Genomic DNA, 16,652 nt, shown 5'->3' with positions numbered 1-16,652 from the left:
TTTGTTATGAACTATCAGATGAATAATCTGCAGCACACTTTGCCTCAATTGTTGAATGTGCTGAAAACTGCTGAGAAAGAAATCAAAAAGGGGAAAGGCTCTACTGGTGTGCTTGTCGTTACTTCCTTTAAGAAGAGGAAGAGGCAAGAAAAGGGATTTAAGAAATCCAAAAACAAACCCATCCAAAAGCCCAAAAAGGTAAAGGCGGACCAGTCCAAAGCAACCTGCTTCCATTGTAATCAAACTGGACATTGGAAAAGGAACTGCAAGTCATACTTGGAGAGCCTGAAGCAAAAGAAGCTTGCTGAAACTTCATCATCAGGTACATTTATGATTGAGATTAATGTGTCTACTTCCAAATTAGACTCTTGGGTATTAGATACCGGATGTGGTTCTCACATTTGCACATCTATGCAGGGTCTAAGGGATGGTAGAAAGTTGGGGAAAGGAGAAGTCACCTTACGTGTGGGTAATGAAGCAAAAGTTGCTGCTTTAGCTGTAGGGAATTATTATATCACTTTACCCAGTGGATTGATTTTAGAATTATTAAATTGTTATTGTATTCCGGCACTTACTATAAACATCATTTTTATTTCCTGTTTGGATTTAAATGGGTTTCGGATAACCCAGGAGAATAAATGTTGTTCTTTTTCTAAAAATGGTGTGTTTTATGGTTCTGGAAGTTGGAATAACGGTTTATATATTCTAGATCTTGATCATCAAATTCTCAATGTGAGTGAAAAAGGAATGGGAAAAAATAAACTAAATAAAACCTACCTCTGGCACTGTAGGCTTGGTCATGTAAATGAAAAACGCATCTCCAAGCTATACCAACATGGATACTTGGACTCATTTGATTATGAATCATATAATACATGCGAAGCTTGTTTACTTGGCAAAATGATCAAAATGCCCTTTAATAGAAAAGGAGAACGAGCCAGTGATTTACTTGACCTAATACATACTGATGTATGTAGACCAATGTCGATTACTACTAGAGGTGGTTTTTCATACTTCATCACCTTCACAGATGACCATTCGAGATATGGTTATGTGCATTTAATGAAATACAAATCTGAATCCTTTGAAAACTTTAAAGAATTCAAGAATGAAGTAGAAAAACAAACCAATAAAAGTATTAAGGTACTACGATTTGATCGTGGTGGAGAATACTTAAATGACGAGTTTGGAGTTTATTTAAAGGATAATGGAATAGTTCCGCAATGGACTCCTCCAGGCACACCACAGTTAAATGGTGTATCTGAAAGGAGAAACCGAACCTTATTGGACATGGTTCGTTCTATGATGAGCCACTCAAGTGCCCTAAAATCATTTTCGGGATATGCATTAGATGCAGCCTCTTATACTCTTAATAGAGTACCCACTAAAGTTGTCGACTCCACACCATATGAGTTATGAAAAGGAAAGAAACCAAATCTATCTTATATGAAGGTTTGGGGCTGCCCAACTTATGTGAAGAGGGCAGAGTCAGACAAGCTTGAAGCTAGATCTGACAAATGTTTGTTTGTTGGGTATCCAAGAGAGTCTATAGGATACTATTTCTACAATCCAATTGAGCAAAAGGTATTTGTCTCAAAACATGCTATATTTCTAGAGAAAGAATACATTCAAGAAAGAAGCGGTGGGAGTAGAATAGATCTTGAAGAAATTCAGGATCATCAAACAAACATTGAACAACCTGTAGTAGAACAGCTTCAACCACATAATGATGAGGTAGATACAGAAGCTGTTGATACACAAGGGCTTCGTAGGTCAGTAAGAACACGCTCAACTCCCAAGAGATACCAATTTCTTGTGAGCCATAGCAATGATGTGCTAGTCATTCAAGATGACGAACCTACTACCTACCAAGAGGCAATAAGCAATCCAGACTCCTCTAAATGGTTAGAAGCCATGAATTCTGAAATAAATTTCATGTATGACAATAAGGTGTGGACCTTAGTTGATCCACCTGAAGGGTGTAAATGGATCTTCAAGAAGAAGACTGACATGGATGGTAATGTGGTTACCTATAAAACTAGACTGGTAGCCAAAGACTACAAGCAGAAAGAGGGAATCGATTACGACGAAACTTTCTCACCAGTAGCTATGCTTAAATCCATTCGGATATTGCTTGCAATAGCAGCAAATCATGACTATGAGATTTGGCAGATGGATGTAAAGACCGCGTTCCTAAACGGGACATTGCATGAGGATGTGTATATGACACAACCTGAAGGCTTTACATCTACAAATCCTAGTCAAATATGTAAGCTACAAAAGTCTATTTACGGACTTAAGCAAGCATCTAGGAGTTGGAACATCCGATTCGATGAGACGATCAAAGAATTTGGATTTCTCAAGAATCCGGATGAACCTTGTGTGTATAAGAAGGTTAGTGGGAGTTCGATTGTTTTCCTTATTCTATATGTAGATGACATATTAATAATGGGAAACAACATACCGATGTTACAATAGGTAAAGGGTTGGTTGTCGAAGAACTTTTCCATGAAAGATTTAGGAGAAGCGGCCTATATATTAGGCATTAAGATCTAGAGGGATAGAACTAAAAGGCTACTAGGTCTTTCACAATCTACGTACATAGAAAAAGTGCTAAAAAGGTTTAGCATGGATCAGTCTAAGAGGGGTAATTTACCTATGACTCATGGTATAAGCCTTTCTAAAAATATGTGTCCAAGGACACAAGTTGAGACTGATAAGATGCATACTGTTCCATATGCTTCAGCAATTGGATCAATTATGTATGCTATGTTATGTACAAGACCTGATGTCTCATATGCTCTGAGTGTCACAAGCAGATTTCAGGCTAATCCAGGTGAGGGTCATTGGACAGCCGTTAAGAACATTCTTAACTACTTAAGAAGGACCAAAGATTTGTTCTTAATATATGGAAAAGGTGAGTTAGAACTCAAAGGCTATACGGATACGAGTTTTCAATCAGATAAGGATGATTGTAAATCACAGTCAGGCTTCATTTTTACTCGTAATGGAGGTGCCGTCTGTTGGAAGAGTTCCAAACAAGACACCACAGCAGATTCTACAACAGAGGCTGAGTACATTGCGGCCGCCGAAGCAGCTAAGGAAGCAGTTTGGATCAAGAAGTTCGTAACTGAACTTGGTGTGATTCCAACCATTGTTGATCCGGTCACTTTGTACTGTGATAACAATGGGGCTATAGCTCAAGCCAAGGAACCCAGGTCTCATCAGCGATCCAAACATGTGCTTAGAAGATTTCACTTGATTAGAGAAATCGTTGCTAGGAATGATGTAAAGATAGAGAGAGTCTCCACAGAGGATAACATAGCTGATCCTCTCACTAAAGTCCTTTCTCAAAAGAAGCATGATAGTCATGTATTATCTTATGGGATGGAAAACATGGAAAATATGTTTTAGTGCAAGTGGGAGATTGTTGGAGTGTATGCCCTAAAACAATGTATTTGTTTTATTTTATGCATTCCTTATTATATGTTTTGTATTTTAATAACTTCTTATTTATCTGTTAACTATTAGTTATAACCGATAAAGTCCTTAGAATATTTACTGATGTGATGGTAGTCACAAGAGTTGGTGACCATGAGATATCAATCGCATTTATAGTAATATTCTTAGAATTCCCTAGTTATAGTACTAATGAAATAGGACATCTTTAGTACGGTAAAACTAGTACACAGTTAGCCTCTGATTAAGGTAATTAGTGGTTGTTCTCATCAACCATGGTATAAAGATATCTAGGCTAATGTGTAGATGATTTGAAGAGTTCAAATGCATTGGAGTGATCCGTTTAAAGATCCCGTTAGGATATCTATCTAGTGCCAATGGTGTATCTCTAGTAAAAAATTGTGTAAGTGATCCTACGACTTGAGATCACCATAGTATCTTGAGTGTGAATCACTGCATTTTGACTCTAATTACTTGTTACTCTTCATGAGTACCTTAAAATGTAGAAGTTGGATGTAGTGTGAAGCACGTAAAGAAAATGGGTGATCAAGATAGAATTTACCACTCTGATAGAAGGAGTTGATATCCGGATGGCCACTAGTAGAAAATTAACCCTAAAGTCGACTATTAGATAAATTGAAGAATGTCTTCAATTTAACCTAATTCAGGGTAAATTTCGGGAACTAGAAAAACTTAATTAGTCATCAGGGAATTGGCACTTATTCCTCATTCCTGACTAATTGGATAGCTTTGGTGAAAGGATAATAATTATACGGTAATTTTTCACGGAAAGGTTAGGTCAAATTCCCTTGACTAATTCCGAGGAATTGGGCAATCACGATGTGTTGCTAGACACCGCTCGTGGTCTAGAATTATGGATTGATGTTTTATTATAAGTTATGATAAAATAAAGTCGTTTATTTTATCTAATTATTAAACCATAATTATTACCAATTTATTCGGGACCTATTGGGTCACACGCAATAGAGATTTAATCCTGGATTAAAACTATGTAAATTATCGGGGTTTAATTTTAAAAGAAAATAAATCCCAGCCTATTTGAGTAGATAAGAGTGAACGATTATCTCTTATCTGTCAGATAACTGATAGATAGAGTCTTGTGTGATGAGAAGTCTTATCGTTTGATTTTGAATCAGACAGCAAGACTCATCATTCTATCTTATTATCTCTCTCTCTCCTTTTAACTCCTAAGGGAGAGATAGAGGATGTGCTTTGAGGGTGAAGGTAACCAAAAAGGCAAAAGGGAGAGTCTGTGAGCGTTACATACTTCGAATAAGAGCAAGAAGGGCTAGCAACTTTTTCTTGCTCTTCAATACATAGTTCGTGAGACGACCCAGGGTTGTTCTAGCGTGGATATCAGTAGAGGCAGGACGGCTGGACTGCTCAAGGGCTGACCATCCTCAACAACACTACAGGGAGACGCCGCAAGGATTAAGGTAATCCTATAACCCTCCTTTTAATGCATCATACATAAAATCTAGGGTGATTCCTGGATAGTTTTAGGGAAAAATTTTTATTTTTCCGTTGCATAGTGTCCCTAAAACCTAACAGAATCTGCGTGTAACAGAATAAGTTCATGCTTGAATGTTGACTTGACAATGAAAGATAAAAGAACAGCTAAATTGTAGGGAAAAATTGTTACCTGTCCTGTCTTTTCATTTGATAAGAAAGTAATATGTTTGAGGAGCATTGCTTGTCATATGAGAGTAATCTATAGGGATAATACTTTCTGTTGCCATTAAGCTTTTAATTCTAGCTCATGAGAAATTTTTGACAATTTAATGCTAAAGTAATAGCTTGGAAAAGAAAATGATAAATATATGAATGTGAATAGCTGGTGAGCCTAGTTTTTGATAAGTCTAAGTTGTCAATATATAATAAAAGAAATCAGTAGAAAAGATCTTTTTTTGAAGTTGTGTATGAGTTTACTATATCATGCGCTATTTCACGGAGACAACAATATGTATATATAAAGAATGAGTGGAACAGAAAAGACATGTATTTTATACTATTAATTAATAATAATTAATTCATTTACAACTAATGTAAGATGTGCAAGCAGTGAAGAGTACTTTACATGTATTAGTAACTCTAGGTGAAGAGAGGTATTTGATGCAATTGATAGGACATGTTTTACATTCAGTGAATGTTAATTTTACAAGTGTATGGCTAGTGAGTAAATCTAATTCATGAGTAGAAGCAGACCTAGGAAATGACTTAAAGATCAAATTGGATAAGTGATGGCAGAACTTTATCGAGAATTCAAATTCTATTGAGCATGGTTGATTTAATGGTAGGATGACTTTAATCTGATTAAGATGTAATGAATGAATAACACAACAAGGTTAAATGGCAGTAAAATGCTTAGCTATAAAGTTACAAACTAAGCAAAAGTTGTCTTGATCAAGCAGCGAGTTTCAAAAATGAGCTGCTGATAGCATAGCTATTGTATCACAATAAGTTGCTGTACAAAAAAATAAATAACCGCAACATACAGTGGACTCAGGTAGCTATGTCTGTCAATTCAAAAAGGAAAGAGAACAGTCTTATTAATTTTTGGTTTCTTCTTGGAACTTTCGCCTGCAGTTTGGGAGGAATCTCTACCTGTTTCATGCGAGAGATCAAATTTTTCAGAAAGGCAAAGGTAAGCTTTTGAAGCTATTTTGTTTTCTGCAACAGTTGTAGTTCCTATGCCATCAACAGTTTTAGTTTACAAAAGTATAATTTATTTAGATATACATTATATCGAATTGTGTTGAATCAACATCTGTCCAATTGTATAATAGAATTAGAAGAATAGCAAAATCTTTGTTTGAGTTTCATAAGCTATGAGAAGATTGTTTCAACAATGGAATTAGAGCTTTGATAATGTTAGCAATAATAAACAATGTTGCTACCGAATCAGTCATACCTAAAGTGATCATTTGTGCATTATCAACTTGGAGGTCGATTAACAAAGAGTCAATTTTTGACTCTGTTGTTGGTTGAATAGCATCAGTAGTATCCACAAGGTCGTAATAGTAGATAATTGTATAGAGCTATCCTGCATCAGCTATTTGAGTTTGCATTGGCTTTATATGCACCAAAAACTACTTTGACTTCAGTTCCTTATGGACAGTTTCGAGAGGGAGTTCAATGTTCCATGAAAGACAAAGAAAAAACAGAAAATGAGTAAAGATGTGAAGGTTATATTTGCAATCTAGGTGCGGCTTCTGGTAAGAATTAAAATGAAACAATGATACTTTGATTTTTTTTAATGATAATAGGCCTGCTTAAAATGTTCTATTATCTCAAGAGCAGTGAATATCAGAAGTTTTTCTACTTAGTCTCCAAAGATAGAAGCTGTGATAACTCCAGAATCATCACGTAAATCCAAATCAAAGTGACACCTATAAATATATATATAAGTGTCAGAGAATTACATTATAAAAACAATTGTTAAATAATTATTAAAGAAGGTTTATATGCCAGTGAAGTTTAAAACAATTATCTAGGCTGGGCAAGATGCTTTTCTTTGCATGTATTACATATAAAAATAACTTCATAAGCTGCTGTTATGCCTCACCAACATTTCTTGCAGCTTATATACCAATATTGTTGAAATATGTGTTGAAAAGAGAACTGTGCCTTCATCCATGTACTCTAAAGGGAATAAGTTAGAGTTTGAATTTATATGTTGATATGCATATAGAGTGCTAAATAACATAGAAGGGGAAAAAATTGGTAATGGACTGACATTTGAAATTAAGGTGATCTTCTGATCTACTTTGAACGATATTTCAGGGTTATACTTAACATAACTCTTCTCATTAACGATTGTTGCAAGTAGCTTGCCATTTCTCATCACCCTAGAACAGAGTAAACGGAAAAAGTAATGGGAACAACTGACTGCAGTTTAACAACTACTAAGTATAATATAGCTAATTAACCAATACCGGTTCTTTAGTTCTCTTGCTTCATGTATAGAAGAAGGATCAACCAGGATCGCAGAATCAAACCATGTGGACAACGTAACTCCTATAGTATAAATCATTATGCTATCTTAGCAAATTCAGTGTTTCGGATGATTATGTAAATGTAATTTAAAATAACAGGAAGGTAATGCAGAGTTACTATTGTAATTGTTAACTTTAATGCTTTGGCATATAATAACAGGATAGCTATGCATGTTTATCGATATTTGTTGTGCTTCATTCTTGATGAAATCATCCCACATAGAAAGCAACACAACTTGTGATCTAACACCAAAACATCAATTATTAGTTAAAAAGTATCAGATATATGTAGAAGATAAAAATAGAGAGTGCAAAACTGGAAATGGCAGAAGAAACAAAATTTTCACTCCACATTGACAAGAACAAATTTCTAAAGAAATGGATTCTTTAAAATCCTTGGTAACAATTTTGTTCTCCAGCGCTTCAATAACTATGCCTAGCATATCTGCAAAACAAGATGTTCTCATAAAAGCTATTATAAGCTACCAATGCATAATATGTGTCTAATATATAGTATACATACCCACAGACTTATCCTTGTGATCCATGTACAGTGCCGAGTCTTTGAATTTAGTGTAATTAAATTTGACAGGCATTATATCTTCATCATCAGCTACCTCTTCAATGACAGTTTTACTGGTGATCATCCACTGCATTGTCAGTTCATCTATCTGATATTTGGGGGGGATTGGTCTAACCATAGCATTTGATATCTTGTACTTCTTGTATACTTGCAAGATTAGTCCCACTCTAGGAATGTCATGGCTGAAAATAATGCCTTCAACTTTTGATTACTATTACATAAATGAAAATGTTAAGGCATTTGTTACGTATAAATATGAATATAATGTAAAACAGAAATTTTATATGGAAAATTTATGTTCATGTACCTTTGCATCAACAAAGATAAACTTCTGCTTCTTTGTTGGCGTAGACAATGATTGGGTAACTTGTTGCTTTTCTTGAAAAATAATGTTGCATGTCCAATCTTGCATATCAAGTACAATTTCTTTGATGGATAAAAGAATAAAAGAAATAATGTTGCATGTCCATTTTAAATGTAAAAGAATAAAAGAAATATGTAAGAAATATCAGTTTAATTAAAGAGTGCTATTACTATTCTAACAATAAGGAATAATAATCATGGCTAACAAACCTCATGCTTAAATAGCTCTAATGGATTCAGTTCTAGTGTTGAGTCAGCCTGAATATTTCTTCAAAGACAACATTCCTAGTCTTGCAATCCAGTTTTTTGGCATCAAAGGTTCCAGGTACAATAAGAATTTTAAGTGCTGTAGAGGTTTTAACTCTAGATAAAACAACATATAGCTGGCCATGAGAAAAAATCGGCTCATGAAGGTAGATTCCAACATAATCCAAAGTCTGGCCTTGGGATTTGTTAATGGTCAAGGCAAAACAAACACGGACAGAAAATTGTATTCTTATAAATGGCAGGCCATTCTTTTCATCATTAGACGCTTGCAAAGGAATTCTATGAAGGAAAATTCTCTTTCCTCAATGCTGACCAAAAGTTATCTCAGCAGAAATGGTATTTTGTCTTAACTCTCTACATATGAGTTGCGTACCATTGCACAATCCTTCTGCAGGGTTCAAGTTTCTCATAAGCATAATCGGACAATTTTCCTTAAGTAACAACTTGTGAGGAGGAAGACCATTTGGATTTTGAGAATTGAGAAAATCCTCATAATCTACTTGATGCCGTGGATAAACAGTTTTATCAGAACTTATATAAACATGAAGATTTCCTGAAAATCTTTTGATCATCATGTCATTTGTTTCATCGACTGAACTATTTTTTGGAGAAAGAATGCATCTATTGATCATACAATAGGGATATGAATGCATCTATTGATCATACAATAGGGATCTTTTGAATAGGTTGTTAGATCTGGGAAAACAGATTTCATCAACCTGTTCATAAGAAATCCGAGTTAGGATATATACATGGTGAACTATAGAGTAAAAACTTAGTAAAAGTAGCACTTTAAAGGGAAAAGTCAAAAACCTATCCAAGGATTCTTCTCTTTCATTATAAGGAATGATCATGTCACTAGATAAAGTTATTTCACCATGTGCATTGACAGGCTCTCTTCCTTTGCCCACTCTTAATAAAAATTCTGAGAATGCTGGATCTAAGATTGCTCGCATGTTTTCTGTTAACCTCAGCTTTTGTAATTTAGGCCACAAAGAAGAATTAGCACGGCTAGATTCTATAAGAACTTCCTTTGTAGCCTGTATAATAAGAGGCAAAGTTTGCTAGAAATCACCACCAAACACAACAATTTTGCCTCCAAAAGGAAGGTCACAGTCCATTGTATCTCTAAGCAAATCATCGAAAGCTTCAACAGTTTCTCGCTTGGCCATTGAAGCTTCATTCCATAAAATTAATTTTGATTCAAAAAGCAATCTTGCAACACTACCCTGTTTACTAAGCTAGCAAGTTTTAATTTTAGAAAAATCTAATGGTATTTTAAAATTAGAGTGGGATGTTCTTTCTCTCAGAAGAATAGATGCTACGATGCCTGATGTTGCAGTAGCAATAGCAATGTGACCTTGGGATCTTAAAGTAGCAAGAAACGACCTATACAAAAGGTCTTACCAGTTCCTCCAGGACCACCAATGAAGAAACTCTAATCACCAGAAGAAAAAACTGTTTTGAGATCAAGTCATAGGCACGATGTTATTGAACATTTAATTTGGAAGCCATTACAAGATCTTGTGGCAGAACTTCAATATTTCTTTCATTCTCTACTTCTTTTGTTAGTTGGTCAGAGTAGGCGTCTGTTGAAGTGTTTGGAGCTAGATGGTAATCAACAAAGTTCTTACCTATATGTTCCACTAATTTACTGATATCTCCAAGGACTTTATTTCTGATCTCATCAGCTAAATAGGGACAAAGATGTTGTAATTGATGGTCATCTCTAGACAACTCTAGTTCAAATTTTTTCCAAAGAAATTTAGGATCCGCTGGAGAACAATGAACAAGAAGAGTAGCAAATTGCAGTCTTAAGGAAGATGGCATTTGAAAAACAGCAGCTTCTTAAAGGTTTTCTTCTATATATGTATCAAATTGTAAGAGTCCAATGGCTGAACCAGCATCTCTAAAGCTATTCATTTTCTGACCATTAACAGTTAAAAGGTCATCAAAAGATGTAAGCGCTCAAACATGAGTCAGTAGGAGCCTAAGGTAATATCTTTCTCCCTCACGGGAACTAACTGTCACCAATCTTTCAATGGCCTTTTTGTGCTTTCTCTTAGTCCAAACTTTAAACTTAGAAGACCAAACAAAATATTCTGAAAATTCTTCATAGAAGCCCTTCAAATTTTCAACTTTTGTGTTCACTTTGTTCATTTTGAAGAACTCGGTCAGCATAGTTTTTGAAAAATCAATTCTTCTCATCAATTGGAAAAGGTTCGAGTTCTTGTTGAAGGTGATAAGCTACTGGCCAGGAAAATGAACTTAGAGAGTATAAATTGCTGGAGTCATCTCATTTAACCTGAATTCATAGTTTCGCCAAAAAGCCTGAGAGGGTGAAATCCATCTCCCTTGCTGGAATTCTTTAATTTCGTCGACATCAACACGGCCATCATCAGAAGTAATTTTAAAACTGACAAGATCATGGCCTTTAAAGTTTAAACACGTACTTGTATAAATATTTGACAAGCTTTAAAGTAGAACAGATTTCCACACTCATGTGGCAATCGAACAAGGCTAGGAGATATGAATTATATGGGATGACCCATCTGTTGGCAAGTTGAAACCTACAGACAGTTATTTTTCTACCATCATCTCTTCTCATATAGTATGGATAACTATCCTCAGCATGAGTTATACAATCACAAAAGTTTTTTGGGTAATGGTTTTTATAGGCACCATTTTTCATACAAGGGCTACTTTTGTCCACTGTTCCACAAGGGCCATGAATCATGTGTTTAAGGATAAGAGAGTACAAATGAGGATGCTGTTTGGGATCTGGCAATTCAGCACAAACTATTCTATCAAATGACTCAGGGTTAAGTAACTTGAATTGTGGCTTCAAGATTAATAATAAATGAGCATGCAAAAATCCACGTTTTTGAAATTCAATAACATAAATACATGTAACCACCTGTCCAAAAATATTTTCTTTGAAGGTTCAGCTTTGAGCATCTCAAATTTTGCTCTAAATACTTGAGACAAAAGATCTGGTCTATCTTGAGATTTTTCTCTAAACTGCAAATTATCCTGAATTTCTTTCCACATTGGATTACATGTCATAGTTAGAAAAATATCCGGTTTTCCATATTTTTGTGCCAATGCCATCACATCGAGTTATCTATGCCTCATATCTCTCGGTCCACCTATGAAAGAAGCTGGTAATATGACCTTTCGACCAACTCTTGAACCTTCAGTTTGGCCAATTGAAATATTATCTAGAACACCTTCGAGAATTTCTGTCTGAATTTCATTCTGTCTCTTCCACTGAAAATCCAGTCTAGATGTTTCAATTTTTACATAGGAATCAACCGAAAATTGCTATAGCAATCTAAGTGCATGCAACAGCATGGATCTATCATTCTCTCTTATCTTTTTTTTTTTTTTTTTTTTTCCCGAAACGATAGGATTTTTCATTGCTTTAATGAGAAAGAGTACATATACGAGCAACGGCTCGAGAGAAGCTATACAAAAAGTGTTCTAAGAACACTGAGGAAACAGTCTTTCCTCATCAACAATAACGCCTAAAGCATCTTCACTTAATTTTTTGCTAACTAACATATGTTCTTGTCTACATAAGTCAAAAGAGCACATGCAAAACAACCTCTGTAACTTAGAGATGTCTTCCAGTACTGTTGCCATCTTGATGTCCGCAGGGCTCTGCTGTTTGATTTGTCTCCATAGCTCCTTGTTACAAAACTTCAGCTTCACCTTACTCCAGTTTCGATGCACAGCTTTGCACAAGGCCAGCTTCAGAGCTAGTGCATCATCTAGGACTTTGCTTCCCAAACTAATCTCATTCATTAACCACCTTGTCATTCTATTCCTTGCATATTCCTTAACTGTGACTCCTATCCCAACAGTATGCTGTCCTTTTTTCTTTGTTGTTTCTATCTCCATTATCACAACTCCCTCATTCGTAAAGTTCTGATCTTGCATATCTTGTCTAGGGGCTGTTTCTTCTGTGCTCTTTCCAACTGTCGTGCCCTCTTCCTGCAGCTGTTCCATCCAATCCTTGTGTGCTCTTGTTATTGTTTTGAAAGGTGTAACTATGTCAGATTTCTCGAATTCCCTCTTATTTCTTTCTTTCCACACCTGCCATAGGATATTAGCCGTTAAACCAATGTGTTCCAACCCCTCTGGTCTAAGCCGTGCTTCTGAAATCCTTAGCCACCATCGCTTGAAGTTCCCTTGGTGGTCCTTTGCCCCATCCCACTGGATAGGAGCTGCCTTCCAAATGTTCATCGAATGAGGACAGGTCAACAGGAGGTGTTCTACTGTTTCCTGTGCAGTTCCACAAGTTGTACAAGTAGGATCACCCTGTCCCGTTCTCCTCCTCACTGCTTCCTTCACTGGCAGGGCTCCTTGAATGCATTTCCAAATGAAGAACTTGATCTTGTGCTTAATATTTAAACTCCACAGAGTGTTCCACATTTGAACAACTTGGGGGCTACCATCTGCATAACTGGAACTTGCTCCATCAGGGTTGCCCTTTTTTCTTTTTCTGTTTTGCTTCATTAGGAGATTGTAGCCCGAGTTGACAGTGTATTGCCCTCCCGCCTTTGGTTGCCAATAAAAGCTATCCTCCCTCTCTGAAAGACCCAAGGGAATAGCTAGAATTTTGTGCGCATCATCTCTGTTAAAATTTCTGAAGATGATATTCCTATTCCATCTTTGATGACATATGAGCTCTTCCACCTTTTCCAGCCCACAATTGTTCCTTCGACTTGTAGTCGGCCTACCTGTAGTTGTATCTGGAATCCACTTATGTTCCCAGATGCTTGTACTACGCCCATTCCCTATCCTCCTAATCAGTCCTTCATTGAGTAGGCTTCTTGCTCCCATTAAGCCTTGCCAAAACCATGATGCATTTTTGGTGGGACTGCAATGTAAGATGAACTCCTTTGGAAAATATTTAGCTTTTAACACTTTGGTCACCAACAGATTTGGTCTAGTAATTAACCTCCACATTTGCTTTCCTAGCAGAGCTTGATTAAAAGCTTCAAGGTCCTTGAATCCTAGACCTCCTGCCTTTTTTTCCCAAGCCATTCTTTCCCAAGAAATCCAGTGTATTTTGTTCTTTCCATTAGATTCTCCCCACCAAAAATTGGCCATCAGTGCACAGACATCTTTACACAATTTCCTTGGCAGCTTAAAGCACGACATAACGTACGTAGGCATAGCCATTGCGACTGCCTTCAGCAATACTTCTTTACCTGCAGGGCTCAGAAATCTGTTTTTCCAGTTCTGGAATCTTTTCCTTATATTGTCCCTCACAAAGCCAAAAATCTGTTCTTTAGTTCTTGAGACAACCATTGGGAGCCCCAAGTATTTGCCTTGTGTTGCCTCTCTCATTCCTCCCAGAGCTTGACAGATTTCCCCCTTCTTCTCGCTGACCACGTTTTTGCTAAAGAACACTGCAGATTTGTCCAAATTGACCAACTGCCCTGAGGAGTTTTCATATACTTTCAAGACTTTCATAATCTCCCCTGCCACTTCCTTATTTGCTTTACAAAAGATGATAGAATCATCAGCAAAAAAAAGGTGAGTAAGAACTGGACCCTGCCTGCTGATCTTTAGACCTTCAATTCGTTTGCTTTCCTCAGCTCTTCTCAACAAGTTCGAGAAGCCTTCTGAGCAGATTAAAAAAAGGTATGGGGACAAAGGGTCCCCCTGCCTGATTCCCCTCTCTGGGGACACATAACCTTTGACTTCCCCGTTATAGTTGAAAGAGTAACTCACTGTCTTCAGGCAGCTATGGATCCAGTTGATCCATGTAGCACAGAATCCCATTTGTTCCATCATAGCAAGCAGAAAGTGCCACTCCACCCTATCGTAGGCCTTTGCCATGTCCAATTTGATTGCCATGTAGCCTTCTTTCCCCTGTCTTTTGTTTTTTAGATAATGCATATACTCATGAGAAATAATCACATTATCCAAAATTTGTCTATCAGGAATAAAAGCAGATTGAGTTTTGCTTATGCAAGAATCTAGAACATTCTTCAGTCTATTGGCCAAGATTTTGGATATGATTTTGTAGATCACACTGCATAGACTGATAGGCCTGTAATTTTTCAAATTGATTGGATGCAGAGTTTTGGGAATGAGAGATATGACAGTATGGTTCACAGACTTAAGCATGAGACTTGAGTGAAAAAAAGCTTTGATTGCTGGTATGATATCATTCTTAATGGAGCTCCAGAAATTCTGAAAAAACAATGGAGTCATTCCATCATGACCTGGTGCTTTTTCTGGATTCATAGAGAACAAAGCCTCATGAATTTCTTTCTCGCTAACTTCCTTGATCAGATTATCATTCATCTCCTGAGTGATTGAGTGTGGAATACCAGATAAAATTTCTGTCATTTCACCTCTCCCTCCACTCGTGAACAGCTCCTTAAAATAGACAGCAATTTCAGTCACAACCTCATCCTCATTGTTAGTCCAAGACCCATCCTCTCTTTGTATTTTGCTCAAATTATTACTCACTCTCCTCCCCTTGACGTAAGAGTGAAAATACTTAGTATTTTTATCCCCTTCCCGCAGCCAACTAATTCTAGCCTTTTGACTCCAAAAGATTTCTTCCTCCTTATAAGCTTCGGCCAGCTGCTTCTTAAGTTCCCTTACCTCCCCGTTTCTCTTATCTGAATCTGAGTTCCTAACTCTATCCAGCTCTTGCTTAAGATCATTAATTTTGCTCCTAGAGTTAGATTGGACTTTATTTCTCCACTTCAAAAGTTCGATTCTGCAATTTCTAATCTTCCTAGTTACTTTGAACATTTTAGAACCATGTTCCTCCTTGTTCCAAGCCTGCTCCACCACTTCCTGAATCCCCTCTTTGTGGAGCCATCTCTTATCAAAATAAAACCTCTTCTTCTTCCTTCCAATCCCTGGATTAGTATCTAGTAAAAGTATAGAGTGATCAGAAGCAAGGGTATCAATGTGTTGACACCTTGCCCTCTCAAATTCTTGAAACCACTCCACACTTCCAAGACATCTGTCAAGCCTTTGTCGGACTTCACCTTCGTTATCCTAGTGATTACTCCACGTCCAAGGGTGACCTTCAAAACCTATATCCACTAATCTATTACAATCTATGAAATCTCTAAAGTCCCTAAAACTCCTCTCCTCCCTATACGCACCCTCCCATTTTTCATCATTGGACAAAATATCATTAAAGTCACCTGTGATTAAGAATCTGGATCCCCACAATCTGCTTCTATCAGTTAACACCCTCCATTGTTCTTTCCTAAATCTCTGGTCACAACTGGCATAAACTCCAATAAACCACCAAGTAGCCCGGGACTCATTATCTTCCACTTTGGCTTCTATAGTGAAGGCTGTAGTGTTTACCTCCACAATTTGTGTTTCCTTAGTCCATAACAAAGCCATTCCACCTGCCCTATTCATAGCTTCCACTGTCACATTATGATCCAACCTTAGATGTCTAGCTATTCTATCTATCACATTCTTCCTGTTCTTAGTCTCGCTTAAGAAAAACATACTTGGGGAGGAGAGGTTGTTAACCTCCCTCAGACTGGGAACTGTCAAGGGACTCCCCACCCCTTGGCAATTCCACACCACAACTCTCATTTGCAACTGGAGGTCCCATTAAGGAAGGACCCCTCTCCCTTTCCCCTAGTCTCTTCAGAATATAGCTCAACCATAGGTTTAGATTTTTTCCTTTGAGTTGCATCCTGTTGTACTTCCTCCATCAATTCATCTTTAATCAACATCTTCCTTTTTCCAGTTCTAGCCTGAGAAAAGTCATTACCATTAAACACTTGTAATGGTTTTCTAGTTTTGACTGGAGGCTTTAACTTTCTAAAGGATCTCCTGTATTGCCTTTCTATCACCCCTCCCATCTTTTCATCTCCCAGGGAGTCCTGATGAAGCACTAAGACCCCTGCCTCTTTCTCCCTGAGCTCGGCTTCCAGATTTTGGTTGTGCACTGCCACCTC

At 37.0% G+C, this 16,652-nt stretch overlaps 2 protein-coding genes across 2 annotated transcripts; one reads left to right on the top strand and one right to left on the bottom strand.

The window, feature by feature from the left end:
• The first annotated feature begins 2,628 nt into the window (after positions 1-2,628).
• LOC140038414 (secreted RxLR effector protein 161-like) lies at positions 2,629-3,414 on the top strand. The gene has a single exon (XM_072083766.1). It carries the CDS (start codon positions 2,629-2,631, stop codon positions 3,412-3,414), a length of 786 nt encoding a protein of 261 aa, XP_071939867.1.
• An 8,757-nt stretch (positions 3,415-12,171) lies between these two features.
• LOC113719906 (uncharacterized) lies at positions 12,172-16,284 on the bottom strand. The gene is made up of 2 exons (XM_027245069.2): positions 15,753-16,284; positions 12,172-15,593 (listed from the first exon to the last, which is right to left on the bottom strand). Exons 1-2 carry the CDS (start codon positions 16,282-16,284, stop codon positions 12,172-12,174), a joined length of 3,954 nt encoding a protein of 1,317 aa, XP_027100870.2.
• Positions 16,285-16,652: the final 368 nt, after the last annotated feature.

This window comes from Coffea arabica, chromosome 3e, assembly GCF_036785885.1.
Source record: "Coffea arabica cultivar ET-39 chromosome 3e, Coffea Arabica ET-39 HiFi, whole genome shotgun sequence".
NCBI lineage: Eukaryota > Viridiplantae > Streptophyta > Magnoliopsida > Gentianales > Rubiaceae > Coffea > Coffea arabica.
This window is presented reverse-complemented; position numbering and strand designations above follow the sequence as displayed.

What these genes read in the sequence shown, in the direction of transcription:
- LOC140038414 (XM_072083766.1), top strand. Translation starts at nt 2,629, where the DNA reads ATGGATCAGTCTAAGAGGGGTAATTTACCTATGACTCATGGTATAAGC.
- LOC113719906 (XM_027245069.2), bottom strand. Translation starts at nt 16,284, where the DNA reads ATGAGAGTTGTGGTGTGGAATTGCCAAGGGGTGGGGAGTCCCTTGACA. An exon ending in AGTGGATATAGGTTTTGAAG is followed by an intron (nt 15,594 to 15,752) that starts GTCACCCTTGGA and finishes TACTTTTACTAG; the next exon opens with ATACTAATCCAGGGATTGGA.